A 27,006-nucleotide genomic window follows, 5' to 3' on the forward strand; every position below is an offset into this window, starting at 1 on the left:
CATGCACTCAAACCACTCAACCACCTGCGCGCCCAGGACTCCTATTTCTTGATGCGGAAAAAGCGTTTGATCGCTTGGAATGGGGATATCTGAGAAAAGTCTTGGAAAAATGTAAATTTGGTCCAAATTTTAGTAAAATTATACAAGTTTTATATTCTAATCCTTCTGCTAGGGTTGTCACAGCTGGGCAGCTTTCCGATCTTTTTAGTATAGGTCACGGTTCTAGACAGGGCTGCCCAGCATCTCCTGCCATCTTCAATTTGTCGCTCGAACCGTTACATACGACAAAGCACATCAGTTGCTCCAATTCAAATAGGCTCCACATCACACTCCATTTCAATGTATGCGGATGACACACTTGTGTACCTCTCCAACCTACAACAGTCTCTCCCAAGTGTGCTGAAAATCATAGAACACTTTGGTACACTTTCTGGTTATAAGATTAACTACTCGAAGTCGATCCTACTATTGTTGAACACAGATCTGAAGAAATTAAAAATCCAATCCTGTATAGAAATCAGTCCCTGTATCCAGGCAATAGCGAAAAATAATTACACTTACATTTTGAAAAACATTGAGGATGACCTTGAGAGATGGGCAGCACCCCCTTCATCAGTGCCTGCCCATGTAGCTACAATCAAAATGAATGTGCTCCCACGCATAAACTTTGTAAGTTCTATGCTCGCTTTACCAACCCCAGTGGGGTTCTGGCAGAAACTTGACTCAAAGCTTAAAAAGTTCATTTGGAATGGGGAAAAAACCTCGCATTAAATGGTCAACATTGCAACGAGATAAACCCCAGGGTGGATGGGCTTGCCAAAACTTAACTTATAAGTTATATAATTGGGCGTTAGTGCTGCGTTCCTTGAAACACTGGTTTGATGCAGAGGTAGCTTCCCCCTGGAAGACACTAGAACAGGAGCTGGCTCATCCTGATAATATCATATGTAATACAAACGATGGTGAAAGTAGAGAAATGTATGGGTTTTAAATCCAAATGGCATAAACACTCCTCTATTTGGCATTATGCCAATTTATTGACGGGTGGCGAACCATTCATTTCACAATTATGGGCTCAACATGGCATTTGGACATTGGGGGATATCTCGGGCCAAAACGCAATTCTGGATTTTCCCGATCTAATGTCCCATTTCGGTATCTCAAGAAACTCACAGTTCCTCTATTTTAGAGTAAGGTCAGCTCTTAGTTCGCTCAAGGTTCCTTCAGGGGCTGATTTCGGGATTCACCCTTTAATATCACTGATGGAGAAAGCTCCCCACAAGAAAACAGTCTCTTATTTTTATAATAATCTCCTATCATACATCCCTGCAGAATCTCCCGAACGCAGATATACATCTAGGAACAGAGACCATTGATTGGGATACTGTGTGGGAAAATGTCTTTCGGTCTTCTAAAAACCCAAATCGCCAATTAATCCACTACAAAATTTGTCACAGGACCTACTTAACACCACATAAAATAATGGGCCTAGCTTCCAATCCTGACCGTACATTCTGTAATCAGGGCGTTATGGGTACACTGATGCATGTCCTGTGGGAGTGTCCAGATGTACAAAGGTTCTGGGTTAAAGTTGTGGATAAGGTGTCTGATCTGATAGGCAGGAAACTCCCACTGGAACCGGCACTTCTTCTCTTAAATGATGACTCCAGGTTCAAGATTGCTGAGGTAGAACATAAACTCTGGTTGGCTGGCATGACTGCAGCAAAAATAATTATAGTTTTAAGGTGGCTTCCGCCACATCAGTTATCAATAAAAAACTGGCTACAAGCTCTCCTCGTGGTGATCTACCTGCAATGATCATCAGCTCGCATTAATAATTCTAAGCCACAAACGTTGCAGAATTGGAAAAAAGCTGCAGAAGATGTTCAAACATTATTGTCATGACCTTTGAGGTTCATCTGTGTTACACTGTATGTTTGTAATCCATTGTCCTTTTTGACTGTTTTGATTCTGATTTTGTAAAAATGTATAACTGTGTCCCGTGGGGAGGGGGAAGAGGCGAGGAAGTGGGGAGGGATGTGGGTGTGTTCTGTGTGTTCAAAGGAAGGGGAGGGGGGAATGAAGGGGGGGGGGGGGGGGGGGGGGGTTGATGGGTAGCGGTGTTGTGGGTATTCAATGTTTCTGTTTAGTTCCTGTGTTATTAATGTTTAAAATCAATAAAAACTTGATTACAAACAAAATATAATTCCAACAGTTGGCACTTTTCCTGACATATGGAATAAAGGGTTAATAACACCACTTTATTAAAATGGAGATAAATATGTAAGGGATAATGTATCGAACGCGCTCATTATCTGGAAAATAAGTCCCAACAGGACGAACCGGACGCGGAGGGATCTCATTCATCCCGAAGGGACTTATTTTCCCGATAATGACCGCCGTTCTATACATTATCCCGCTTATTACACGGTTACTTGCCAACACGAAAAAAAAACTTGACACAGTGTTTCTTTTTACAATTTATTTGTTACCGTTCATAGTGTTTTTCAGCAGAGAAATATAATTCGCCAAACTGACGCCATTTCCCTTCTCCCTCTTCGCTGCTTTCCTCTCTTTTTCTTTTCTTGACCAGTGACGACAACTCAGCCTTTTGCCAAGAGTTAAAATCACCGTATTTTCCAAAAAGTTAATGTGAAACTCATCCATACTAGTGGCCTAGGAGTACGTATTTTCCGATATGAAGTAGACTACAGATCAGCTGACGTCGCTGAGAAACACAACTCAGAATTTACTTATTAGGGGGCCAGCCCGAGGGGCCGAGGTTTCCTAGGACCAGCGGTGCTAGGAACCCTATTGTAATTGTAAAGATTTTTATTTTTATTTTTCTCCGGCTAAAAGTGGTGCTGCAGGCTAAACCATGCAAGGGAGGGCGGTGCAATTTGGAGGGTTGGTCCAGACTCCTGCGAATATCTCAGACACAAAAAACTACATATATCCGCCCGCAGGGGGCGCTATAACCTAGGAAAACACGTTTTTGCCTATAACTCCCACACCGTATGTCGCACATTCAAAAACCTTGTATCCCCAGATTCCCTGGATGGAGCTGAATCACTTTGCGATTGGCCACGCCCACTTCCGGTTAGAAAGTTTTTTTGCAAAATCGCAAAAACTGAAAAAAACCTACTTTTTCGAACTCCTCCTTGGGATTTTGTCCGATCTGCGTGAAACTTTGCACGTACACGCTTCAGCTGGACCTGATCTAAAGTTATCAAAAGATTTTTGCTCGGTCAAAAAATGTCCAAATTATTAACGAACAAATTTCTGTAGCTAGCTATAAAAATGTAAACTGTTTGATATCTCGGTCAAACTAAATGCTATTAACACCAAACGTGAGATCCTTGGTTGCCATGAGACTGGGAAGGGATGAGCCGAATTTGGCGAAGTTTGGCCATTAGGGGGCGCTAAAAATATGGAAAGTTTATATCTCTTGAACAGCTACACCGCTTTTTACGTAATATGGTCGGTATGATGTAGGGCCAATCCTGAGGCCATATCTTGAAGGTGGTCATGACTGCTCAATGTGGGCGTGGCTTATTACAACAAATCCAAATCGGCACACACTCAGCCTTTTGCACTTCCAGTGCACTTCCCATTACAATGAATACCACGGCTCAGACGTTGGCCTGTGTCCTCACTTTTGCCCCGAGCCCATCATCCTTTGGGGCCAAAATAAACTACAGACATTAATTTCAGCCAAACTATTATGCTGAGAGTTTATATGGTACAGATAGAATAGGACATAGTTCTTCCATACCAAAAATTGCACATGTACTCCAGTAGGTGGCGCTATAATGGATGCACTTGTGTTTTTTCCTATAACTTCCACATTTTAAATAACACATTTGCAAAGCTTAAATCCATATGTTCTCTGAATAGAGCTGGGTTGTCTGACATAGGACACGCTCACTTCTGCTGCACATTTCGTTCACTAAATCACCACATATGCAAAATCTACTTTTTCCAACTCCTCCTTGGGATTTTGTCCGATCTGCATGAAACTTGGCACGTACACTCTTCAGCTGGACCTGATCTGAAGTTATCAAAAGAATTTTGCTCGGTCAAAAAATGCGCAAATTATTAACAAACAAATTTCTGTAGCTAGCTATAAACATGTAAACTGTTAGATATCTCGGTCAAACTAAATGCTATTAACCCCAAATTTGAGTTCCTTGGTTGTCATGACACTGGGAAGGGATGAGCCGAATTTTGGCCACTAGGAGGCGCTGAAAAGATGGGAAGTTTTTTATCTCTTGAACGGCTTCACCGATTTTCACGAAATTTGGTTGGTATGATGTAGGGCCAATCCTGAGGACATATCTTGAAGGTGATCATGAGTGGTCAATGTGGGCGTGTCTTATTACAACAAATCCAAATCGTCACACACTCAGCCTTTTGCACTTCCAGTGTACTTCCCATTACAGCGAATACCACGGCTCAGACGTTGGCCTGTGTCCTCACTTTTGCCCCGAGCCCGTCATCCTTTGGGGCCAATTTCCGTGGGCTCTGCGGTGCATGGGGTCCGAGTTGCGGGGGGGCTTGGTCCCCGTTCATAACTGCTTGCAGTTTTTAATTGTTTCATTCATATTTATTTATTTATTTCTCGTATCAACATTAACACACACACACACACACACACCACCAACACACACAACCACCAACACACACACACACACACACACTAACAACTTCAACACAAACTACCACAATCTTTGTGCCTGCCATAGACTGAGAGACCCAAAGTGACACACATATCATCTGTTTTGTTTTCTTCTTCTTTTTTTTGTTATTACTGTTATATTGACAACAGACTGCTTATATTAACTGTAGCCTGTTTACTACTGTTTTAATGACATTTTTAGTTGACACAAACAGATTGATTGATTCATTGTTATTGATTATTGACTGAGATTGATTGATTGTGACTGTGACTGTGATTGAGTCAATCATAGTTACAGTATTACCAACATAGATTATATAGGTTATAATAGATTATAACAAATTTATTGTAAATATTGTTTTTCTTTATTGTTGTTATTATTTTGAATTCCAAACGCTTGCTTTGGCAATATGTACAGTGTTACCTCATGCCAATTAAGACATTTGAATTTGAATACATATAAATTACAACAGACAATTTTCTGCCCCCACCCCCGTAAAACATACAAAGCTTAGAGGTTGTGTCTCACTTTGCTTCCTCAGACATTTTCCCCATGCCACACCACTGAAGCCAACAAGGCAACTAGTTATTGATGATATTAGAGATAAAAACTAACAGCAGCTGTGAACCATGTTTGTTTCAGGGACAAGAACCGCCTCCCGGTGACCCCCATCCTGTCTTCAGTCCTGAGGCTGTTCCGGTACCACCTGGGCACCGTGGCTAAAGGATCCTTCATCATCACACTGGTCAAGATCCCCCGACTCATCCTCATGTACATCCACAACCAGCTGAAGGGAAAGGTAGGGAAACTTTATCAACAACAACGACAGTCAATCAGCCTCTGTCAGTCTGTCATATTATTGATTATGTATCAGCTGATGATGTCATTGGTTCTCAGGAGAATGCATGTGCTCGCTGTCTGCTGAAAACTTGCATCTGCTGTCTGTGGTGTTTGGAGAAGTGCCTCAACTATCTCAATCAGGTAACATACAGACACACACATAGACAAACACACACACACACAGACACAGACACACACACACACAAACACACACACACAGACAGACAAAGACACACAGACACACACACACACCTCATTATCTCATTTTAATTGTCTCACATGTCATTTATTTTCCTAGAATGCGTATGCAGCCACAGCCATCAACAGCACCAGCTTCTGCACGTCTGCCCGTGACGCCTTTGTGATCCTGGTGGAAAACGCTCTGCGCGTTGCCACAATCAACGCCGTTGGCGACTTCGTGCTCTTCCTGGGGAAAGTGAGACTGAATTCTCTGTCCATGTTTTCTTAACATTTTTCTCCCATGTAAAAACAAAATGGACCGACCTGTGTCTGTTTCAGATCCTGATTGTGACATCAACGGCCTTCGCCGGTGTCCTCCTCCTGAACTACCGGCAGGATTACGCTGAGTGGCTGCTGCCTCTGATCATCGTGTGTCTCTTCTCCTTCCTGGTGGCTCACTGCTTCCTGTCCATCTTTGAGATCGTGGTGGACGTCCTCTTCCTCTGCTTCGCCATCGACACCAAGTACAACGACGGCACTCCAGGGAAGGAGTTCTTCATGGACAAAGCTCTGATGGTGAGACACACCAGACACGTTTCATCAGTCGTGAACGCATCGTTAACAAACCTTTATTAGTCTGAACGTGATAGATGATGATATTAATAATGTGACGTATTGATTTGTCTACGAGTGAATTCCTGTCAACATTTTGAATTTAAACAGCAAATCAAACAAGTTCTCTGACAGTGACAGCAATGTGGACTCATCCCCTCTATATTTCCCACCTGTCCCCCATGGCCCCTCCCCTCCCTGTGGCCCCTCCCCTGTAGGAGTTTGTGGAAAGCAGCCGGCGGTTGGAGCGGGCAGTGGAGCGTGGCCGGAGCCGGGTGAAGGAGGCAGTGTCAGAGGGGGCGGAGATGAAGCCCATGGTGAGTGACAGTGGCGGAAGAGGGGGCGTGGCCAGGCGGAAGAGCTTGCCGGAGCAGGTGGGGGCAGATCTGGATGGGGACAGGGAGGTGTGGGAGGAGCTCCAGGAGTTCCAGGTGTACTACCTGCTGGTGGGGGTGCTGGTTGACTGGGTGCTGAAGGAGCAGAGTGACTTCGTCCTCTGTCTGAGCGAGGACATCGTCCTCTTTCTCTGCGTCTATCTGCCAACCTCAACCCTCTTCCTGTTCATCAGCCTGCTGCACACGCCAAGCCCCGCCCCCTTAAGCCCAAGTACAAAATCAGCTGCCGTCACCGCCACGTGCGAACAGACATGTTAACTGATGCATGCTAACTGACATGTGCTAACTGACGCATGCTAACATACACACACCGTCCTGAGCATGCTGATTGGATGGACACTGATGCATGCTAACCTTCCTCCTCCTCCTCCTCCTCCTCCTCATCATCATCATCATCATCATCATCACTGCTGCTTCTTCCTCAACATCTTGAACCAAACTCTTCATGAACTTTAAGATCATTTGTAATTTATTTTTTACTTTGTATGTTTATATTTGTAATGATGTCATCCTGCAGCTGTGTGTCGTCTGTCGCCTTATGTTTTCTCACCGCGGTGCTTTAAGGACTCAGCAGATAATAAACTGAGACATGATAAAGGTCTCTGCTTCTCCTGTGTTCACATCTCACTGTCACAGTGTAAACACCACAGAGCAACACAGTGTGCCAGATAGATTAGCACCACAATGTGTCATATAGATCAGCACCACAATGTGTCATATAGATCAGCAACACAGTGTGTCATATAGAACAGCAACACAATGTGTCAGATAGATCAGCAACACAATGTGTCAGATCAATGACAACCCATTTAAGTTGCTGATGAGAAGAAGTGTCTGCAGGGTCCTAGCTTCCCCCAGGTACCTGCTCTGCTCCCCTGAGCACACAGAGACTCACAACTAACACACAGAGACTCACAGCCAACACACAGAGACTCACAACTAACACACAAAGACTCACAACTACCACACACAGACTCACAACTACCACACACAGACTCACAACTACCACACAGAGAATCACAACTACCACACAGAGACTCACAACTACCACACGCAGACTAACAACTACCACTCAGAGACTCACAACTACCACATGCAGACTCACAACTACCACACAGACTCACAACTACCACACAGACTCACAACTACCAAACACAGACTCACAACTACCACACAGACTCACAACTACCAAACACAGACTCACAACTACTACACACAGACTCACAACTACCACACACAGACTCACAACTACCTCACACAGACTCACAACTTCTACACACAGACTCATAACTACTACACACAGACTCACAGCTACCACACACAGACTCACAACTACCACACAGACTCACAACCAACACACAGAGACTCACAACTACCACACACAGACTTACAACTACCACACGCAGACTCACACTAACACTCACAGACTCACAACTACCACACACGGATTCACAACTAACACATAAAGACGCACAACTACCACACCATGACTCACAACTACCACACGCAGACTCAGAGACTCACAACTACCACACACAGACTCACAACTACCATACAGACTCACAACTACCACACGCAGACTCACAACTACCACATGCAGACTCAGAGACTCACAACTACCACACACGGATTCACAACTAACACACAGAGACTCACAAATACCACACACAGACTCACAACTACCACATGCAGACTCACAACTACCGCACAGACTCACAACTACCACACACAGACTCACAACTACCACACACAGACTCACAACTACCAAACACAGACTCATAGCTACTACACACAGACTCACAACTACCACACACAGACTCACAACTACCACACAGAGACTCACAACCAACACACAGACTTACAACTACCACACACAGACTTACACCTACCACACGCACACTCACAACTGCCACACACAGACTCACAACTACCACACGCAGACTCACACTAACATTGACAGACTCACAACTACCACACAGAGACTCACGACCAACACACAGAGACTCACAACTACCACACACAGACTTGCAACTACCACACACAGACTCACAACTACCAAACACAGACTCACAACTAACATACAGACTCACAACTACCAAACACAGACTCACAACTGACATACAGACTCATAACTGCCACACACAGAATCACAACTAACATACAGACTCATAACTGCCACACGCAGAATCACAACTATCATGCAGACTCATAACTGCCACACACAGAATCACAACTACCACACAGACACTTAAAATGATTGAATATTAAAACCTCCAACAATCATGGTGGTAATTGGTGACCTTCTAAAATTCTGCTCACTGGACTAGACTGACTGGTGTTTAGCCTCCTGGTTTCTCCTCACTACCCATGCTAGATGCTTCATTCACCTTCATTTCCCTGCCTCCTCCTGCCTGGTGTGTATGATGGTGAACCATGAAAAATGTAACCATGTGGACTGTTTCCTGTTTCAGGCTCCGGGGACGAGTTCAGCTTGACCAAAATCAGCCAATGGGACTTCTTAAAAAAGAGACATTCCAAATGTTTATTTTTACCAACGTGTAACATGTTTACTATGGTTTCACTCCAGGGAAAACAATATTTTAATAAGAAACTGTAAAAACGTAACAATGTAATGAAGCACTTTATATTGAAGCGCTGCAGATTTTAAACAGGCTGATGCATTTTTTCGTAGTAATGTCGTTTTTTATAAAACTCACCTGAACTCATCATCTCTGCTCACACTTCAGTTCTAACACTGCAGCCGGGACACTTTTTCTGTTTGTCGACGAGCTGCCGATCACTCTTGCACACTCCTCACTTGACTCCATGTTTGATCAGGAGCACTGTGATGCCATCGCAGGGTGGAGTCTGTGGACAGATGGATGAGAGAGAACGGGGTCAGAGGTCAGACAGACTGTGCTGCAGCACCTCCTCTGTTGCTCATCAGGATTCATGTGTGTGAAAGCCTGACGGGATGCACTGCCAGCTGATTGATCAATACATCCAATGATTTGTATCCATGACATCCATCAGATCAGACCGCTGAGCGAACACAGTTCCAATCATTCAGTGATCTCATTATGATCAATCAAAGCGAATGTGACGCTGCTGCAGAGAGACTAACAGTGAGCACCGCTTCTGGAAGTGAACTTTTCTCACCGTTAATCCAAATTCCCATGATGCCTTGCCTGAATCATGCTCCTGTTTGACTTAGCACATCCTGTCACCGGTGTCTCCATGGTTACAATACGTTAATAGCTCAGTGCGTTGTTCATTCATGAAGATTAGATGAGCAATTTTATCAGGTGAACACTGTTGTGACTTTTTAATGTAGCTGAAGCCTGGAGAGTCACCGGTGCATCACATCACATCACTTTTATCTGTCTGATTCTGGAGCAGGGAAACAACTAGAAAAATAGAACCAATGAAGCGCTTTATTCTGAAACAACTGCTCTAATGTTCATTAACGAATCACAACGTATGTCTTCAGTCACATGTTCTGAAAGTGAACACATCATCCAGGACACACCCTTGTCACATCTGTCTTTTGGTGGTGCTCAAAGTGAACGACTGCTCGTCTCATCAGTGATTCCTTTTCAACAACGTTCTCGTCCTCACTCCGTTATGTTCACCTCTTTAGTCTCTACAGAGACGCAGCCCGTCAGACTCCTGGTCGCTCTGTCTTTAACTGTCCTATCATATAGTCGCAGTAACTCAAGTAGCTGACGTGGCTTTCCATAGTAACAGCAACTCCGCCGATCAGACACGTGGCTGTAGTGTCATACTATTTGACATCACAAAACATTTTTCTTACAACGAGGCTGATCTCATAGTGACTGGACACGTCTACTGGAGCTGAGACCATCACAACCTCAGAGCTCCTGGAGAGAAGTCGGTAAAGTTAACACATTATGATGAAATTCAACTCAGAATACCAACAGGAGCTTCACTTCCAGAACCTTACTGCTGATCACAGATGATCACAGATGATCACTGCTAATGAACACTGCTGCTGATCACTGCTGATCACTTAAGGACGTGGTCTCGCTGGTTCCAGGTGTTCAACTTCATGTCTGTTTAATTCTCTTCTGTTCACTAAACAGTAAAATATTTTCCAGGTTAACAGGTTAAAATGAGCAGCATCGCCATAGAAACAATCCTGTCATCATGAAAACAGGATTCTGATCATCTTTTGATGGCTAATGAATGCCTGTTTAACGGTTCATGTGCAGTGCGGCGCCTGTTTCAGACTCCATGTTCGGCGTGTCATCATGTAGGCAGAGTCACAGATTGTTGGGGGCCGTGCTCCTGAGAGGTTCATGATGGTTATGGTGATTTCGGGTCTGAAGCAGGCGTCAATGTCCCGTCAGCTGATCCGTGATGGAGATCTGGATTTAACTTCCTGTCCCGGAGTTTGATCTCTTCTTCACTGCCTGAAAGCTCCACAACAAAGTGTTTCCATCAAATCCAGAGAAGAAGAAGGTAGGAGGTGTGTGGGCGGAGCTTCCTGTGGTGTCAGCAATAAAACAAACTGCATCATCACAACAATAACAACAACAAGTCTTCCTGCTTCGGTTGGTTCGACACGTCGTCTCAGACAGGAAGTCGACTGTCTGACCTTTAATGTCCATAAGTCATTGTCAAACTGTCTGACACAAGGCAACTGATGGGGCAACCTGAAGGCAACTGACCGGGCAACCTGAGACATTGATCACATCAGCGTCCAGTCGCTAAGCCAGGTGCAGCTGAGAGCTCAGAAGAAAAGTCAGTAAGTCGACATCTGAGTAGTTTTGTGACAACACCTTCAGAAACAGGAAATTGCAGTCGGTAAACACTGACATGAGACTAGGTGACTCGTGTTGCTCTGTTGCCGTCCTGGTTGACCAACATGTTGCCTTGTTGCTCCGCAGTTTGAGCCAAGTTCACTGGTGATCAATGAAAGAGGTTTTCTGGGTTGTGATTATTATTGATCCTACTGACAGTCATCACTCCTCAGGACTCTCCTGGATCATGTGACTGACACAGGTTTACTTAGTTACATTGTGTCTATCTGTGACTTACAGCAGCTGATGTGATGTGTTTAGAGAAAGAATGGACATTTCTTTTCAACCTCACACTGGCGGCTCGATCAGCGGAGTCGGTTCAGACCTGCTGACGTAACTCTGGCGACCTGAAGGACATGATGATGTGATGATGAACTTTGTTCTGAGGGCCGTCTGAAGGTGGACTTCCTGTCCAGAGGTGTGTCTGTGTTTAGAGGATGGACGGTTTCGGGCTGCGACTGTTCCCATCATCCACCTCCCTCACCAGACGAGCTGAAGAGTTCCTTATCTGAGCTCTGTTTCTGAAGATGGACCTCAGTTCTGTTCATGTGGCCTGGTTCACAGACAGACCTTTACTCTGAAATATTCAGAGCATGTTTGTGTCTAAAACAGCGAGTCAGCAGATGAGACGAGCATGTTGACTAACACACACACACACACACAGAAAAACATTTTGGAAGTTATTAAATCAGACAAATAATAAAATATCAAATAATGTTTCTGTTATTGATTAACTGGTTCGGCTCAGTACAGTCTGTCAGTCAGCAGGTTCAGACCAGCCGGTAAAACAAATGTCTCAGCTCTTCCAGACTTCACTGATGTTTCCAAGCAACTGTTGCTAGGAAACATCAGCTGTGTAAACCTGAAGTCACTGTAGCATCACAAGCTAGCAGAACAAACATCTAGTTTTCTAAATTCTGTCCACACACATGATTCAATCTGTTTCAGTTCATACAGTAATGAGAGGGAAAGATCTGGTGATGCTAAGCTAACTGATGTTAATTCCTCATTTAATTAAATGTTATCAGGGTAACATGAAGTTGTTTGATTTGACTTGAATATAATTTAATATCTTCCAGATTGAATTTTTAAACATAATTTATCAAGTTTCAGCTCCGTACTTAATTTTACCGCTTTCATTTAAACACAACAGATATTAGCATGCTAACGTTAGCTTTCTAAGTTAGCTACACACCAGTTGCTGGCGCAGTTAGTAACCGAAATAACCAGTAACCACTGATCACTACATCAGAACTAGTTTCTGAGCTACAGCCTCTTTTAATTTAGTCATGATGAAAGTAAACACGGTAAGCTGACTATTGCTAGCACCAGGCTAATTTGGCACAAGGCTAAGTCTGATCTGATCTCATACCTCACATGTGAAAAAACTCAGACTGTACACAGCTGATGTTTTTACACTTAGGACGTCCACAGCAACTTTGCAACGCGTCAGTTGAATCATTCAGAACATTATCTAGTATTTTGAAGGAAGACGACACCAGAGACTAATAATGAATTATTAGTAATCAAACTAATCAAAGCAGAAACTTTTTACCCAATTTTTCCTCTAAAGCTGTAAACTTCTGTTGTTTCACCGACAAAATGAAATCAGCTGTAGGTTTGATGAGTTTGACGTCACTGTTGTGTTTGTGATGACATGAAGGTTTTTGACTTATTGATTAATTGATCAACTGTAAACATTTATTCTTCCACCCTGATCAATCCAAATGTGTATTTTTTTTTACTTCCTGTCAGCATTGGATGATAAATCAAAGCTGTGATTTATTTTCCGGTTGATTTCAGATAAAAAATCTAAATTGATTTTGTTGAGATAAAACTTTTCTGTTCCTTGATGACCTACTCATCAATAATCTGCTTCATTCATCAAATCTAACCAATCAGCACACAGGAAGTGTGGGCTCAGCACGAGCTGCAGGTTAGGGGACGCTCCATCAGCATGTTTACACCATTTATTGAACTGATACTAACCACTGATCGGTTAAAACGGGATCAATCAGCCTCTCTGATCGCTGAGCCGCTTCAACCAGCAGGTCCTGGTGATGGAGATGACATCACAGCTGATGTATCAGAGTATCCATCTTTGGTTGGTTGTTTCTGTTGAAAGTAAACTAGACGAGAGGTTGACGGAGTGTTAGATCAACCTACAGAGTGTTAACTTAACGAAAGGGGTGTTAGCTTCAAGTACAGAGTGTTAGCTTATCCTACGGAACTTCAGTTTATCTAAAGGAGGAGGACTGGAGTGTCCCTACCTGTGCCAAAGTCACCTGACACGTCACATTTTGGTCATCATGGTTACTGCATTCTAAATACTGAGGACTGTCTGAGGCATCCTTCGGCGCTGTTCGCAGCAGAGACATGACCAGAACAAGTTGCATGTTCATATTTTATCACAGCACGCCATGTTCATTCGTTTGGTGTGAATAATCTGCTGTTAGATTCACAGAACTAAAAGTTACCTGGTGGACGTTAGCAGACAGAGTCCACCTGTCAGGTGTAACACTAATGTTTAGGTTTTCTCTGCAGTAAGAAGTTGTTTGTAACATGGAAGAACTTTTTCTTTTGTTCTGCGTTGACTTTTTTATATTTATCATTTCTTATGTATATTTGTTTTATAAGGAAAATAATAAAAGGGAAAATATGAAGTTGAGCCTCATGTCTTCTGTGTTCTGAGCAGAGTATTAAGGCAGGAACATACTGGCCCAACCGTTGGCTGTCTGAAGCGTTTGGGGAGACTCGGACGAGTTCGGGAACAAATCTGTTTGGTGTGTTCAGCTGTGTTGGAAGCTTTTGGAGCCGTGCAGTCGTTGTCTGCTCCGATTCAACATGCAAAGTCTGAGAAAGTTGGTTGTCGGAGGATTGGACGCCATCGGATACTCTGATTGGTTGTCTGTTAGATGACCATTCTGATTGGCGGTGTGCTAACGAATCAGCCAGTGTGTGGGAGGTGCAGAAGTGGTGATGGTAAACAAACCGCATAAACAGAGATGGCACAGAGTACAGACTACACTTCGTCGTTGCATCACATTTTTTTTTTTTATATCCCTACACATTTCTGGAAGCGATGGCTGCATGGCGGTCCATGCAGCCACTGCTTCCAGAAATGAAAATAGAAGAGATGGAGGAGCAGCTGGTTGCACTGGTGGAGGAGAGACCACCATTGTACATCATCACGCTACAGTGCTATTCCAGTCAAACAAACAAACAAACTGTGGCGTGAGATCAAAACCAAGCTCCATTTATCAGGTAAAATCACCACTTGCAATCAATGTATTAGCACGACAATGTATAAAAAACAAGACAGCGATAGCAGGCATGAAATTGTCTGAAAATAGTCAATAAAGATCGGTACATTTGGCCTTGACTAGCGTAAATCGGACATGTGAAAAGGGACATTTCATTGAACTGTCTTTGGTGCCTTTCAGACAAAGAAATTTGAAGGAAGTGGGATAACCTCCGTACCACCTACAATCAGTATAAAAAACCAGCACCTTCGGGAAGCTCAGGGGCACCGAGGACGGCCAGACAGCAGTGGATCCTCATTCGGATTCAGGTCATTGAGCTACACATGAAGAGGAAGGAGAGCACGTCCAACCTCACTCGCAAGGTAGCAGAATTTATCATGTCTGCCTTTACTTAAATATTGTATTGAAAATAAAGTATTATTCTTGTTATGAAAAGGAGGATACCATGGTATTAAATCAGCCCTTGTTCTTTTGTTTAGGAATTGTGTGTTGCTGGTATGACGCCGTCGACCCCTGGGTCACCTGAGAGAGCGAGCATAGTGGCCGGTTCATCTTTGGAGGGCAGTGGCAGCACACAGCCAGAGGAGCCCGAGTTGGACATCCCACTGACTGGCTCCCCTATTGCTGAGTCGACCATCTGGGAGCACACCAGTTTAACCTTGGGAGGTATTAACCAAAGCCAGTGTCAGCCAGCAAAGCGCAAAAGGAAGGGTCAGGATGGGGCCATGGATGAGGAGATGGTCCTCATGCCAACCATCGGCAAAATGCTGGAAAAGATGGGGTCAGGAGCACACCGGCATGAGGAGCAGAATGACTTCATTTCAGTGTGCTGCAAGCACATCCAGCACCGGATGCGCATGCTCCCGCAGCATCACCTGACAGAGTTTGAATTTGAGGTGGACAGCCTGCTCATCAGGTTTTCCCAGAGCCATATCCAGGACACAGACTTAAAGGACATAAAAGTCCTCTGTTATGTTTATATTCCTCTTTTTATACATGTGTACACTTTTTATATACACTGCTCTGTGTATTTAATTATATATGCTGCTCTGTGTATTTAGCTCTACTTCAGCTAAATAAAGCCTATTTTGTTGATAAGCTGTGTTCCTGTCTCCTTTGTTTTATATTTGAACATAGGCTATATGCAGGGGTGTAGTGGTAAAATAAGATGTGGGTCAATCTGAGAGGTGGGTACTCTGTTTACTGTTTTCAGGCTATACTTGGCATCTGAATAAAGCCTCATCTGGGTTATCACAGAAGGTGGTGATAATGTGTATACTACATTTGAACATTGGCTACATCTGTCTGCCTTTGCTATGGAACTGCTGTCTCTTTTGTCTCATATAAAGGGCAACATAGCTCTCATTTGGCATCTGAATGAAGGCCAATTGGTGTTGTCTGTGGAATGTGCTACATTTTAATTTCTATAGAGTGAACACTTAATTGTCAAGGAATAGCCGCCTGGTCAATTTTTGGAAAAGCAATCCTTCCCATTATCCTCCTGTACAGGTGATAATGTGTAGACTACATTTGAATATTGACTACTGTTAGGATTTATAAATTTTCATTATGCCCCACCGACCACTTAGTATGTCCCCCTATGACCCCTTTGACCCCGGCCTACTAAATACTGCCTATGACTGCCCGTGACTCCTCTTAACAAACACACTGATCATGAACCTACACACACATCTTTCATTGCTCATTACATTATGATGTCTGCCACACTTAGATGCTTTAATATTGCACAACACATATAGATTGTCTTTTTCCATCTTTTCCTATTATCTCACATTATTAAAAGAGTTGCACATATCCTGTTGACAAATGAGATGGTCAGAAGCATTAGTCTCTTTTATGAGGGGCTAATACATGGAGAACAAAGCCAGGGTATGAGAGAGAACACATTCACCTTTCACTTATCACTTTCACACATGAAGAGGCCTCGAAGGCCAGCGATATCACCTCCCAAATTCCTTTATGCGTATGTGACAGTGAAGGAGCCATAAACAAAGGCAGATAGCGGGGAACAGGCAGTTGAGGCCAGGAACATTTTGTTTTCTTCAACAGGGTGACGTCTTCAGGAATCATGGTTCGTGTGCTGAGAAACTGGGACCAGTTTGTGCACCACTGATGGGAGGGCTAAAGTCTAAACCACGGATTCTCCCCACCTTTTTTACTTGATTGTCCAATAATAGTATTCATCCTATTTATATAATTGACCAATGACAATTCAACACATACATTGTGACAGCAATATATAATGTATTACGTGCTGAAATTCTGCATCTTTTTTCTCGGCGACTGGTTGCTTGGCTTTTGCTGGCTGCGATTTTTCAAACAGAGAAAGACCTTGATCAAGCTTTTTTGCTTTTGCTTAATGATACAATTCTTCTTATTAAATAGTTAACAGTACGTCGAAGTCTGTCTTCTCTATTGGTCTGTCTACTTTCACCTCTCAAACAAACGAACACGCTTGACAAATTTGGTGACCCCGACGTGATTTGACGTGAATTGAAGAAGAAGAGGCGAACAGACCAGATTGGGACCGGACCAACCGCATCCCTGCCGGGACCGGAGGCCGGAGGCCAGACTCCTTGTCACTCACTAAGGGCCCTCTCTCAAAAGGTAAGCAGACACCTGTTGTTACAATAACTAAATTCTGTGAATTGACTATATCCAAAATTATGTGAGTGAGGAGGAGGTAAGGTTGTCTGCCGCTAAAAATATTGATTTGACCAATAAGTAAAAAGAAATAGATAATTAATTATGATAAATCCTCAAGAATTGTATCATTAACTGTTACATTTATTGGTATTTGTGAGGGCAGAGCCGAGAACGTCCTTGAGTATTTAAGACTCTAAAGCAATTAAGGAGGGCAGAGCCGAGAACGTCCTTGAGTATTTCAGACTCTAAAGCAATTAAGAAGGGCAGAGCCGAGAACATCCTTGAGTATTTTAGACTCTAAAGCAATTAAGAGAGGGCATAGCGAGAAGGCCCGTGAGCGTAGATTCTAAAGCAATATTAAATCTTATATGTTCGTATATATTCTATGGTTTTATGGTTGCTACTGATTATTGATGTTTCTGTGTTATTGCTGTGTTGGAGTGTTGAAAACTTACTGAGGAAAGTTTCAGTTTTGTTATGTGAACTGGTGATAAAATTGCTGGTGAATTTAAGGAGTGTTGAGAGTGAAGAGAAGTCACAACAGTGTTGAGATTCTGAAAACAGTGGTGTTAAGTTGGGAGAAATCAACAGGGTCACCCTGAAGGTGTCAGCAGAAATGTTTGTGTGCTGCTGAAAACCTAACGGTGAAAACGTACGCAGTATCTCCCACCAAAAGGCTTGTTGCTCGGGTGAACTCCATACAAAACCGGCTGGCCACTGTTCAAAGAATCTATAGGGTCAGTTGTTTGGGTGAATTCCATAAAAACTGACTGGCTGTTGTGGACGAAAAGTTTTGTGCATAGAATATAGCTTTGGAGTGGAGAAGTGATTGAGGAGACACAAGGTGTTGGTTGAATCATTTTGACGGAGCGTTGGCTCCACCTAGTGGGTGAAGATAGGAAAGGGGTATTGTCTCCATCTGGTGGCCGCTCTGGGGTCTTGCAAAATTGAAAATTAAAATAGACTTTCGACACCCATCTGGATTAAAGTGAAAAGCATTAACAATTGCGTAATAACTCTCTGTCTCCATCGTCTGGACAGAGAATAGTAGTAACGTATCTCTCTGCCTCCATCTCCTGGACAGAGAACCAAAGCGTTTTTAAAGACATTGGATGCAAACATTGTCTCGTCAAATAATTTGGTGATTACCTATAGATTAAAACTTTTAGCTAAATAAAATTAGACGCCACCAAAGAAAATAAATAAATACATGAATTTGGAAATAAGACGATATAAAGTTTGTTTTGCTGTGTCGTGAAGAACTCATATATTTATCAAATATTTTTATTACTTTGCTTTGTCAGCTATCCGCGCTATTTGAAAAACTGGTTTTTCCCCTCCTTCCATTTGTGTTGCCAGTATTCCCACATTATTGTGTGATATAAGCTATTTTTGTTTTATTTTGGTTTTTCCCCCATTAAAAACAAACAAACAAACAAACAAACATATATGTATATAATAATTTTTATTTGTATTTTCATTTTCATCTTTTTTATCTTGTTTTATTTTATTTTATTTTTATTTTTTATTTTTTATCTTTTTGATGATACAAGGAATAATCTGGATTGTCTTGGCCAACAAGCGCTCCATTTGTAAATCATTTTTTGAAGATTTTTCTTAAGGAGAATAAATAAATGAAGTAAGGGAATAACTGAAAGTACATAAATACAGAACAGCTAACTGTATTAGATGCGAACACGAGAATTAATAACAGTTGAGAAAAGAAATATACGCCCAGCTTGAAATTTATTTCCGGCCTGAGCGTACGATTTGAGCATTTGCTGTCACAACCATGGAAGATATTCAAAATATCGCCAATTCGGGTGAATTGAAGGAATGGGTCATCTGGAAGATGGAAGGAATTGCAAAAAAGAAGGGAGAGAAAGGCACAGAGACCAGAAAAGAAATCGAGAAGCTGTGGACAAAGTGGGAAAATAAGGGATTGATCTCCAACAACCCAGCTGCCTCACTGCCTAATCCTGCCTCTATTATGTGTATCATCACACATGGGACCGGAGAATGCAATGAAGCTAAAGCTGACTGGGAAAAAAGAGGAAAACACCTATGGGGAAAAGGGACGGTGGAACACAAAAAAGTTAAATCTGAAATAACAAAAGCTGTGTGTAATTTTATGACCATAGCATGGCGTGCAAGAGCCGAGAAAGAAAAGGACAAGAAGAAGACAGCGATGCTGCATGAGAAGTGCCGAGTGTCGCCCCCTGTATGTGTTGCAGGGTTATACCCAACCCTAGTGGACACAGACAACAAAACACCTCCCCCACCCTATGCACCTGATTTTCCTAACAACAACCCATTCACTAACAACAACCCATTCAGGCCAGAATCCACAGTGGCACAGTTGGACAAGCGCCAATTTACAGTGGAGCACCAGTCAACACTGCAGTTGGGCAGCCGCCACAAGTCAGCCAGATGTCACAGGCTGGCTATCAACCACAAGCTTATTGACGGGGCCTTGAGTCCGGTGCAGCTGACATCACCTTCAGCGGAGCCAATGGTAACCTGCACAATCAATGATGAGAAATGCCCTGTCAATCTCCTGGGAAGAGATCTCCTCACCAAATTGGGACTGACAATACAGTGTTCTAAAGAAGGCCTGCTGATCCAACCCCCGTCGATACCAGCTGACACCTGCCAAAGGATTTTGTACATGGCACCCACCCAAGAGCCTAAAGAAAGGCAAACAAAAGTGTTCTGGTCCAGACTACTGCCAACAGGAGAGAAAACTCCACACATCCTGTACACATATGTTGGGAATCGTTATTGATTATTAATTATTAATTAATATGCTGTTATTAATTAATCACATTTATTATAGTTGATTAATGAAACCTAGGTAACTATGAGTCATTAATGAACACGGGGCACCACCCTGAAATCAGGGATCAATAATCAAATGATTTACCTTTGAGTCTCATAGCCTGAAAAATAGTCAACTTGTCAATATTATGGAATTATCAATAATTAGACAAGAGGGAAGGCGTGAATCCGAGCACTGGCCATCTCAACCAGCAGTTATTACAATATGGGATTGTGCAAAATAATCACAGATGCTGCTCAGTTAAAGTCAACAGTGTTTATTAAAGCTTTCTCCACAGAACAAACCACTTACTTTAACAAACAACAATTTCCTTCACAAAGCTAACAACATCGAAGCATACGCAAGCCAAACAGGTACCTGGGTGGAGGCGTGTATGTGTATGTGTGTGTGTGTGTGTGTGTATATGTGTATCAGGAAGTCCCCAATAAAGACTACAAAGATGGCCGAACGTGGCTTGGAAAGTCACGTTCGCCGGACTACAAATTGGTGGGCGTGACTTGGGAAGTCTCGTCTGAGAGACTACAGGGAAACACCGGACGTGACTTAGTGTCACGCGAGAGCGCGAATTCCGAGATGATGAATTCAGATTCACTAATTCATATACCTGGAACTCAAAAATGGCGGCTGTAACTGTATCGACCAAAGGTGATCACTACACGTGCGCGCGAGGTTTGAACAAAGTCAGCGGTTGCGCCGTCTTTGATCTCGTGTGCGGTTTGGTCACACAAGGGGTGACTCTACAAGGATGATACCCACTGTCCCAAGAAGGTAGCCGTGCTACCGGGGAAGTCCGTCTTTTCAGTCAATAAAGGGGATATGCTGGACATACGTCTTATGTTATAGCGGGGTTGTTAACTATGAGTTCACAACAGATTGCGACCAAGAGTGCGTGTATCTCGGTGTGTGTGTGCGTGTGTGTGTGTGTGTGTGTTAGTAAAAGAGGGAAGAAGCTAAGCGGGGCTAGCAGACGACAAAGAAACAAACACAAACAACCATGTGGCGCACAGCGGTCGTCTCTCCCTCGAACAGTGGCCGGCAAGCGAATCGAGGTTCGTTTGTCGTCCGCTGATCGAGCCGGAGTACGACGTCTTGTGGTCACACACGGCGGCAAGACCGTACAGGCTGGATTAGCCTGAATGAGCTCCTAGCGAGCGTAGCAAACACAGTTAGCACACAGTGCGGGTAACCATAAATCGGACTCGGCGGCCCTTTCACAACAGAATACAAGCACAACAAAGAAAAAAAACACGCTATGTACTATCTGTTTCTGCCCAAACAAAAGCCTCTTACTTTGGATGCCGCTTGTTGCGGTAGCGTGGGGTCCGTCTGACCCGAAGCTCCAACTCGTTCGGGAGCGCGGGCGCGGAATCAGCGTTAGCGTCCTAGCGACTGATGGCAGGCTGTCCACAGCGATAGGTCGACTCGTAAAGGGGACAGTTTTGTCCCCTCTGAAGATTCTTTCTTCCTTCTGCAGGTAATGAGGAGACGGCTGGGTGCCGCGTTCCTGGATCCAACGATTATGACGAACGTCCGAACAAAAATGAAAGTGAAACAAAAACAGTCTCTGTCTCGTCCAGCGAGGAGGGAACTGAAATTAGCTCAAGCAAAAAGGGGAAATGAAAAACGTTTCTCGGAGTTGTACCCTTATTGCAGCAGTTGCGTGAAACCGAAGTCTCTTCACAACGGACGCTGCCGAGTAGAAAGAGCAGGAGGGGTGCGTGACCTTTTAACGTGGGGGTGACGTCATTGTGATCCTGGCGGAGCTTCCGGGCTCACAGCCAATAGGGACCGGGTGACGTCTTGGGGCAGGTCAATCTGGTCACGTTTTTCACACCTGGTCGGTCTTTTTCCCTGTTCTTTGTTTGGTAATTCCTCGTGTGAGGCCCTAGTAGTTAGGCTTCTGGTTTCAACTACAGGCCTCTCTTGGTCTCTTTGTTTGAGACATGTACATGAGGGCATGAGGCCCAACACATACATGGAATGGAGACCATGGATTCAAACCCAGCTGACATACACTGAGCCACCTGACCCTCTGCATTGTACCTACAATTACCTCGCCGCCCCAGATGAAGAGTATCTCCAAACTTGGGAGGAGGAAAAGGAGGGTCTGACTGAAACCCTTACAATCAAACACATCTACCTTGGTGAGCAGGGTGCGGCTGCACACTGTCTCTTAACATCAGAACAACTCCAATGGTGCGCTTCATCAAGCACAGCGAAACCTCACATCACCCTGGCAATTGGAGTGGGTCACGAGACAAAGTCACTGAGCCCGATGATCAAAAAAGCAATAAGTCTGAAGAACTGATCAAAGCTGTACTTCTCCTGAAAGAAGTGGCCATCATGAAGTGCAAAGGGCATGCCAAAGGATCCTCAGATGTAGTAAGAGGAAACGAAGCAGCAGACGCTGCTGCCAAAAAGGCTGGAGGATACAAAGAACAAATGATGGCTGTCATAGCCACAAATTTACCAGAACTGACAGAGAATGACATCAAAAACATGCAAGAGGAAGCTGGAGTCTATGAGAAAAACGGGTGGATCAAGAAAGGGGCCACACAAAAGGAGGGACTATGGAGATCTCATGATGGAAGAATCGTCACTCCTTCGAAATTGTGCAAGCTAATCCTGAAGCAAGCTCATGAGAGCAAAAAGACCACGTTGAAAAACATAGACATTCTATGGTGGCATCCATTCATGACTGATATGGTGAACAACTATGTGGCTGAGTGCAATGTGTGCAACGGCCACAACCCCAAACCGGTCTACAAATGCCCAATGGGCAAATTCCCTGTTCCAGATGCCCCATTCAAAGACATCACCATCGACTACACTGACATGGTGTCATGACTGTAAATCTGTTTGTTGTGTTCTTGTCTGGTTTTGTCTTGTGTTTTCTTGTATTTGATTTCCATGTCTCTGTATCTTGTCTTGTGTCTTGTTTTCCCCATGCCCTCATGTGTCCTTTAAGTTCTCCTGTGTTTTTTCCTATGTTCCCTCTGGCTCCCTCTGTCCATTGCCCTGGTCCCTTCATGTGCTCCTCCCCTTCGTTATCTCACCTGTTGGTCCACCTCACCTGTTCCTCGTCTTGTCATCAGTGTTTGTGTATTTAGTCTCTGTGTTCCCTTCACTCCTTGTCTGGTCATTGTTCTTGTCAGCGTCTGTCTCGTCCATGCTCCCGTCCATGTTCCTGCTCCTGCTCCTGCTCCTGTCTGTCCCTTGTTCCCCCGTCTCTGGTATGTGTTTTCGGATTTTGGATTTTGCCATTTGCATTCTTGATTTGAACTTTGCCTTTGATTTGTACTTTGTCTTGCTGTTTTTGTTGCTACTTTGCCTTGCTTTCTTTTGTTACTTTGACTTTTGACTCCCTTGGTTTTTTTGAAATTCAGCTTTTGTTAATAAAGCTCGCCTTTTGTTCCCCAGTTCCTTGCCTCTCGTTTGTAACTGCATTTGGGTCCACCTTCCCCTTTCCATAGTCCCCCCTTTAACCCCCCAAGCTTGACAGAATGACCAGACCACGTAAAATGGACCCAGCAGATTTCAGCAAACAGATCATGGTCATTGAGGAGAAACTATGGGGAAATCTTGACACTAAAACAAATGTAAAAGAAATGCTACAGGTTTTAGCTGAGTTCAACAGGGACATATTTGACAGGCCTTGGTTGTGGGCGGTTCCATACGCTGTGGAGCTAATAACTGAAGTGGCTGACCTCAGAAGAACTCTGGTTGCCCAACTAAACAGCCGCAACTCCCAGTTAGCTCCCAGCTTTCCAGCCCAAACTGGCGCCTCAGTCTCAGCCCCAGCCTATGCCTCAGCTCCATCCCCAGCCCATGCCTTGGCCTCAGCCCATGCCTCAGCCCATGCCTCAACTTCAGTCTCAGCTGAAGTGTCTCCTTTTTGTGGAACCCGGCTGGCCTACAAGGCCCCACCGAGAAAGCGACGAGCCCGTCCACGTCCTGGCTCCCTGAAGTCAGGCTCTGGGGTCCCAGCCCAAACTCACGCCTCGGCTCCGGCCACAGACCACGCCTCGGCTCCGGCCACAGACCACGCCTCGGCTCCGGCCACAGACCACGCCTCGGCTCCGGCCACAGACCACGCCTCGGCTCCGGCCACAGACCACGCCTCAGCCACAGCACAGCTACCAGCCCATGCCTCAGCTCGATACCCAACTCCTATGTTGGCTGCCCAGCCGATGCCAGTTGGGTCATCCCCTTTGACGGCATGGCTGACAATGGTTCCAGCTGGCCCTCAGTCGGCGGCCCGGTCGACACCTGCCAGTGGCCTTCAATCGGCGGCCCGGTCGACACCTGCCAGTGGCCTTCAGTCGGCGGCCCGGTCGACACCTGCCAGTGGCCTTCAGTCGGCGGCCCGGTCGACACCTGCCAGTGGCCTTCAGTCGGCGGCCCGGTCGACACCTGCCAGTGGCCTTCAGTCGGCGGCCCGGTCGACACGTGCCAGTGGCCTTCAGTCGGCGGCCCGGTCGACACCTGCCAGTGGCCTTCAGTCGGCGGCCCGGTCGACACCTGCCAGTGGCCTTCAGTCGGCGGCCCGGTCGACACCTGCCAGTGGCCTCCAGTCGGCGGACCTGATGGCGCCTGTTCCTGCCTGTGGCCTTCAGTCAGCAGACCTGATGGCGCCTGTCCCTGCTCCTCAGTCGGAGGCCCGGCCGAGGCCCGTCCCGGCACCTCGGTCGGAGGCCCGGCCGAGGCCCGTCCCGGCACCTCGGTCGGAGGCCCGGCCGAGGCCCGTCCCTGCACCTCGGTCGGAGGCCCGGCCGAGGCCCATCCCTGCACCTCGGTCGGAGGACCGGCCGAGGCCCATGCCAAGTCCTGTCCCTGCTCCTCGGTCGGAGGACCGGCCGAGGCCCATGCCAAGTCCCGTCCCTGCTCCTCGGTCGGATGACCGGCCGAAGCCCATGTCAAGTCCCGTCCCAGCACCTCGGTCGGAGGACCGGCCGAGGCCCGTCCCTGCTCCTCGGTCGGAGGACCGGCCGAGGCCCATGTCAAGTCCTGTCCCTGCTCCTCGGTCGGAGGACCGGCCGAGGCCCATGTCAAGTCCTGTCCCTGCTCTTCGGTCGGAGGACCGGCCGAGGCCCATGTCAAGTCCTGTCCCTGCTCCTCGGTCGGAGGACCGGCCGAGGCCCATGCCAAGCCCTGTCCCTGCTCCTCGGTCGGAGGACCGGCCGAGGCCCATGCCAAGTCCCGTCCCTGCTCCTCGGTCGGAGGTTCGGCCGAGGCCCGTTCCTGCACCTCGGTCGGAGGTCCGGCCGAGGCCCGTTCCTGCACCTCGGTCGGAGGTCCGGCCGAGGCCCGTTCCTGCACCTCGGTCGGAGGTCCGGCCGAGGCCCGTTCCTGCACCTCGGTCGGAGGACCGGCCGAGGCCCATGCCAAGTTCAGACCCTGCACCTCGGTCGGAGGCCCAGCCGAGGCCCGTTCCTGCACCTCGGTCGGAGGCCCGGCCGAGGCCCATGCCAAGTTCAGACCCTGCACCTCGGTCGGAGGCCCGGCCGAGGCCCGTTCCTGCACCTCGGTCGGAGGCCCGGCCGAGTCCCACGCCAAGTCCAGTGCCTGCTCCTCGGTCGGAGGCCCGGCCGAGGCCAGTACCAAGTCCCGTGCCAAGTCCAGTGCCAGCTCCTTGGTCGGAGGCCAGGCCGAGGTCGTCCGCCGCCAGCGACCCTTTATTGGCTCACAGGCCACCAGCTCCCTGCGAACCTCTGTTGGTGGTCCGGCCAAAGCCCAGGAGGGTTTCCCAGTCAGCGATCCGGCCTCAAGAGGGCTTCAGCCTTCGCCTCCGCCGCCGGCCTCCAGTGGGTCCCAGCCCACGTCTTCGCCGCTGGCCTCCAGTGGGTCCCAGCCCACGTCTTCGCCACCGGCCTCCAGTGGGTCCCAGCCCACGTCTTCGCCGCCGGCCTCCAGTGGGTCCCAGCCCACGCCTTCGCCTTCGCCGCCGGCCTCCAGTGGGTGCCAGCCCACGCTTTCGCCTTCGCCGCCGGCCTCCAGTGGGTGCCAGCCCACGCCTTCGCCTTCGCCGCTGGCCTCCAGTGGGTGCCAGCCCACGCCTTCGCCTTCGCCGCCGGCCTCCAGTGGGTGCCAGCCCACGCCTTCGCCGCCGGCCTCCAGTGGGTGCCAGCCCACACCTTCGCCTTCGCCGCCGGCCTCCAGAACGCCTTCGTCTTCGTCGCCGGCTTCCAGAGCACCTTCGCCTTCGTCGCCGGCCTCCAGAACGCCGGCCTCCAGAACGCCTACGCCTTCGTCTTCATCGCCGGCCTCCAGAGCACCTTCGACTTCGTCGCCGGCCTCCAGAGCGCCTTCGCCTTCGACTTCGTCGCCGGCCTCCAGAGCGCCTTCGCCTTCGACTTCGTCGCCGGCCTCCAGAGCGCCTTCGCCTTCGACTTCGTCGCCGGCCTCCAGAACGCCTACGCCTTCGTCGCCGGCCTCTAGGGGGCCCCAGTCCACGTCCCCGGCCTCTAGGGGGCCCCAGTCCACGTCCCCGGCCTCTAGAGGGTCCCAGTCCATGTCCCCGGCCTCCAGTGGGTTCCAGTCCTTGCCTCCATCCTCCTGTTTGTTTGGACCGTGTCTCTGTATCTTGTCTTGTGTCTTGTTTTTCCCAGGCCCTCATGTGTCCTTTAAGTTCTCCTGTGTTTTTTCCTATGTTCCCTCTGGCTCCCTCTGTCCATTGCCCTGGTCCCTTCATGTGCTCCTCCCCTTCGT

The 27,006-nt window shown here is 46.5% G+C and overlaps 2 protein-coding genes across 7 annotated transcripts in view; both read left to right on the top strand.

Annotated features, from left to right (window-relative positions):
- The window catches only part of slc44a1b (solute carrier family 44 member 1b), a 78,822-nt gene extending 64,630 nt beyond the window's left edge, over nucleotides 1-14,192 (top strand). For 4 of the 6 annotated variants that reach the window (XM_030395627.1, XM_030395628.1, XM_030395629.1 and 1 more), the window contains exons 11-15: nucleotides 5,322-5,478; nucleotides 5,577-5,660; nucleotides 5,818-5,955; nucleotides 6,039-6,275; nucleotides 6,530-7,303. In XM_030395627.1, coding sequence (XP_030251487.1) covers nucleotides 5,322-5,478; nucleotides 5,577-5,660; nucleotides 5,818-5,955; nucleotides 6,039-6,275; nucleotides 6,530-6,964 — 1,051 coding nt within the window. In that variant the 3' untranslated portion in view covers nucleotides 6,965-7,303. Of the gene's footprint in view, nucleotides 1-5,321; nucleotides 5,479-5,576; nucleotides 5,661-5,817; nucleotides 5,956-6,038; nucleotides 6,276-6,529; nucleotides 7,304-9,177 lie in introns of those variants that run through there. The other 2 variants (XM_030395632.1, XM_030395633.1) reach the window with 1 other exon arrangement.
- Nucleotides 14,193-14,986: 794 nt separating this feature from the next.
- Nucleotides 14,987-15,890, top strand: LOC115568395 (uncharacterized). The gene is made up of 2 exons (XM_030395634.1): nucleotides 14,987-15,154; nucleotides 15,272-15,890. The coding sequence occupies exons 1-2, from the start codon at nucleotides 15,116-15,118 to the stop codon at nucleotides 15,851-15,853; spliced, it is 621 nt and encodes a 206-aa protein (XP_030251494.1). The 5' UTR covers nucleotides 14,987-15,115; the 3' UTR covers nucleotides 15,854-15,890.
- Nucleotides 15,891-27,006: the final 11,116 nt, after the last annotated feature.

The sequence above is a fragment of the Sparus aurata genome, chromosome 18 (assembly GCF_900880675.1).
Source record: "Sparus aurata chromosome 18, fSpaAur1.1, whole genome shotgun sequence".
Lineage (NCBI taxonomy): Eukaryota > Metazoa > Chordata > Actinopteri > Spariformes > Sparidae > Sparus > Sparus aurata.

Coding starts and splice junctions, on each gene's coding strand:
- LOC115568395 (XM_030395634.1), top strand. CDS start 15,116: ATGAAGAGGAAGGAGAGCACGTCCAACCTCACTCGCAAG. Junction 15,155..15,271: donor CGTCCAACCTCACTCGCAAG/GTAGCAGAATTT, acceptor TCTTTTGTTTAG/GAATTGTGTGTTGCTGGTAT.